A 4,094-nucleotide genomic window follows, 5' to 3' on the forward strand; every position below is an offset into this window, starting at 1 on the left:
TGATCTGGAGGGGGGGTGGGGGGGGAGGGGCTTTTTAATCACAGAATTTATAAAAGTGTCATTTAGTCTCCAAGCTCTTTTAATATGGATAAAATAAATACCTAAAGAGGACTAATTTAGCCCCAATTAAAATAGTGTGGAGACTATTTTAGCACTTTTATAAACTCAGAGACTAGAATAACTCCATCCAAATTGTCATGGACTATCTTGACACTACTCAACATGGTTATATGTGTTGCACAGGTTGGACAATTAGATAAAGTTTAACAAATAGGAAAACAGATGCTTGCTTACCATATGTGCAGATGCATCATATCCTGTCAATGTGTACTGGCTCATCAAAAGTCCCAGGACAAATATATACAGCTTGCTATGAATTCCGGCATCATTTTCAGTGTTAAAATGGGTGAAAACAAATTTGGCACTGGCTTTCTCGGAAGCAACACAAGGGATGAGAATCATCAGGATAAAAACACCTTAAAAAAAAAAGGATTCAACTTTAAGTTTAAATTAAAATTTCAGAAAAAGGATATTTCTGTTTAAGCAGCTGAAAAGGAAATTTAAAGACGATACTTTACCTAGAACATTCCATACAGCAGCAAGCTGTCCAAAAAATGATAGCCATCTAATTGAAAGACTGTTTATGATGGCATGAATAAGAAGAATCCCACCATGAAAGGCAATAACAACATATTTGGAGGCTAAGTAACCTCCACCATTATTTCCCACAGTACTGAGAAGGATGATGACTTGGATAAGTTGTGCTAATGAGAAATCTACACTTGTAGTTACTGCCCACTGCCAAGAGAATGTTTTCAATGACTCAGAAGAATAACAAAAGAATGATGTAGCTTAAAAAAAAGCCATCATCCTCCTGTGAAACTGGAGGTTTTGATCTCCAATTCAAGGAACATATATTACCTGTCCAACGATGTTAAACCTGCAAAATTTTGATTTAAATTATCAAAAACTTATGAAGTAATCTAAGATCAATACAATGACATTTCCATGTACTTTTTTATTTCATATTCCATATGCCATCTAATATCTGGGCACAGATTCTATATTCAAACTTTTGGGCACCAAGTATCTCTGTATTTTCATTAATTTGCCCCAAAGGGAAAATCTAAAAATTAAATTTTTACTAGTGCACCGCTGTAATGGTAAACATCTAATTCTTAGCAAGATGTGCATAGATGACATATATTTTGTATCAGCAGCTAGTTAAAATAATTATATAACAATTAAGGAATCATTTAAAACTTGAATAAGAAGAATGTTTCAGATGGTATGTCATCAGCCTTCCCAATCTACTCATTTATGCTCATCATGCTTTTGAAGAAATGGCATCCCTTAGCAGTTGTTTTTATATTTTATTATTTTAAAATTTTATTTTGTTTATGTTTTGATTTGAAACAAAATATGTTTGGTTGTTTGATTAAAGTATGGTCATTTTTAAAAGCATTCAAAACACCTAAAATTATTTTGAATGTTTTCAAAAACATCTTAATGCGTTCTTAGAAACAAAACAATAAAAACATGTACAAAAATACACTAAACAAATAAGTTTTTTAAAATAAAAGAAAAAACAAAACAAAAACAAAATACAAAATTGATCCCAAAAAAACTCTTAATAATTGAAGACAACTTTACCAATCAAACCCTCGCTATACATGAATATGGCTAAGGAATTCACATGCAATGAGTTTTCATTAATTAAATTAGCTGGTTGAATAATTTAAGAAGTCCTACAGCCTGAATAATGAAAAGTACTGTGCATAAAGGTTCACAAAACTCGAAATTCTGCTTTCATTTACCATAGACATTAAACACTAAAGGAGGAAAGGAAAAAGTGCACAATGTCCTTTACATTGAACAGCCTCTAGAGTCTAGACCCCTTTTTCATGTTTTCCCAGAAAGGATATAAAGGACACTTTTACTTTTTATTAACTTCAACATCTTTCTTATCCCAATTTCTTGGGACTCTTAGTTTTGAGACTTTGCATGAAAAAACTACTTAAAACCCGAAATGCAACAATAAAGCCAATTTAAAAATTTCATGCAGCATTGTTATTTAGTTTTAGAAGAAAATACCTTCATTTCCATTTTTTATTTTCTAACAAGTGAATCAGACTATCCAAAAAGGAACTTGTAAGTCCTTCGAATATAATTTGAAACCAGGAGACCATACAGTGCTAAAGTTAGACATTATAAGAAAAAGAAAACAAAAAATCAATCGAGAGAATTTCAAACTGCAGTGACCGACTGATATGGCAGCTTAAAAAATCCAAAATTTTCCTGTTCAATGAAGATTAATGAAAGGACAAAGAGAGAATTGCTTGAATGCCATGCCAAAGGATAGAAAAACAGACAGCTTTCTCGAATGCATTATCATTACTTCAAATAATCCTTTAACATGATAGCCATAACAAATTTTATTCAAAGCATACAATTTAATGAGTTAATTGCAATCTTCAACCTTTAATCCTAAATTTCAGTCAAAATTATAAGAAGAAGATATGCTAATATCCGTATTTAAAAGATTAGTAATAAATTAAATTATCAGACAACTGTTAATCCAACCCCTAGGTCGCAACGCAAATACTGCAACGTAGTATCAACACACACAAAGATAACAAATGACAGAGCTCTCTTCCATCTACATACTTAGCACCCATCCCTTCAATAATCAGGAGACAAAAACCTTATAATTGATCAAGAAAACATCAATCATTTTAGTCAAACTATTAAAATAAAGACCCTAACAAAACAAATCATTTTTTTTCCTCCCTCTGCCAACCATCAAAATGCATATTTCGAAATCAGAAGCCCAAACAATGATCTGAAAAAACCAAAAGAAAACGATTGATGCAAACTTACCATCCAGTCATCCATGAAGCAAAGGGTGCCCATTCCACCCCCGACAGCCTTGCACTCCAGTAATAGAGCCCGCCCGAGGTCGGATAAGAAGAACAAATCTCCGCCATAGATAGCCCCACCATCATTGTAAACCCCCCAGCAACGAACCACCCATAGGTCATCGCAAGAGGACCACCATATCTAAGCCCCGTATTGTATAGCGTTGTGATGCCGGTGAGCACCGATATGATCGAGAATGAGAACGCAAAATTGGACAAAACCCTGAAATCACCCAATCAAAGATCCACCAATCCGGTACAAAAAAAGGGTTACTGCAACGAAATAGGGTAAAGGGAAAGAAATATTTACGAGAGATCACGCTTAAGCTCTTGCTTGTAGCCGAGCTCATGAAGCCGGGCATGGCCGGAATCCAACGAACCGCTGCCATGAGCAGCTTGAGTGCTACTTTCCTCTTTCCAAGCCATGTCGACTTCTGCGAGATCCGAAGAAAAGAAGACAGAATGGGACAAGGGTTTTGAGCGAAGAAGAGATGATCTTCTTCTGCCAGAAGGGCGAGATATCAGATACGGGTCATCCCTGCAATTCGAGTAAGAAGAAAGATCTTCCTTCGAAAGCGGAAAGCCAGGACCAGTGACGCCTATTATGGTTGACCAGAAAATTAATTACCACAAATAGGAGTAAACCGTTAGAAGATACGGCGGGTCCGCGCTGTTTACACTTCGCAGATAATCTATAAGTAGTGCAAATTTTAAAAATAGATTTTTTTTATAGATTAACAAAATAAAAAAACAAATTACAAATTTGACCCAATAAACTACTTCACCAGATGTGCCTTAGGAACTCATCAAATTTATATTTTTTTAATTTGTCCTTTTTTAATATTAAATTTGTCAAAAACATTTTTTTTTTATTTAATCATATTATATTAAATATATTATTATGAAAAAATACTAGGCACATGCATTGAGTAATATTTAAGAAAATATTTATCTAGGTATTTGCATGCCCAACACATTTGGCTAAAATTAGGGCTATCAAAACGGCTCGTTGTTTGCAAATAGATCGTGTTCGGCTCGTTAAGAAGCTCATGTTGGGCACATTCGCTCAGTTAATGAGTCGAACACGAGCAATATGAACAAATATTTGTTCGTTCGTGTTCGGCTCGTTTTGGCTCGAAATACTACTAATCAATTATATATATATATATATATATA

General features: G+C 34.1%; 1 protein-coding gene across 1 annotated transcript in view; it reads right to left on the reverse strand.

The window, feature by feature from the left end:
• LOC110018823 (amino-acid permease BAT1 homolog) overlaps positions 1-3,536 on the reverse strand; it is a 6,143-nt gene extending 2,607 nt beyond the window's left edge. Inside the window, exons 1-5 of the mRNA XM_020716276.1 lie at positions 3,229-3,536; positions 2,881-3,141; positions 922-940; positions 579-798; positions 295-476 (exon numbers count right to left, since the gene is read on the reverse strand). Coding sequence (XP_020571935.1) covers positions 295-476; positions 579-798; positions 922-940; positions 2,881-3,141; positions 3,229-3,344 — 798 coding nt within the window. The 5' untranslated portion in view covers positions 3,345-3,536. The remainder of the gene's footprint in view (positions 1-294; positions 477-578; positions 799-921; positions 941-2,880; positions 3,142-3,228) is intronic.
• Between the last annotated feature and the right edge of the window lie 558 nt (positions 3,537-4,094).

Source organism: Phalaenopsis equestris, unplaced genomic scaffold, assembly GCF_001263595.1.
Source record: "Phalaenopsis equestris unplaced genomic scaffold, ASM126359v1 Scaffold000036, whole genome shotgun sequence".
In the NCBI taxonomy this organism is placed as follows: domain Eukaryota; kingdom Viridiplantae; phylum Streptophyta; class Magnoliopsida; order Asparagales; family Orchidaceae; genus Phalaenopsis; species Phalaenopsis equestris.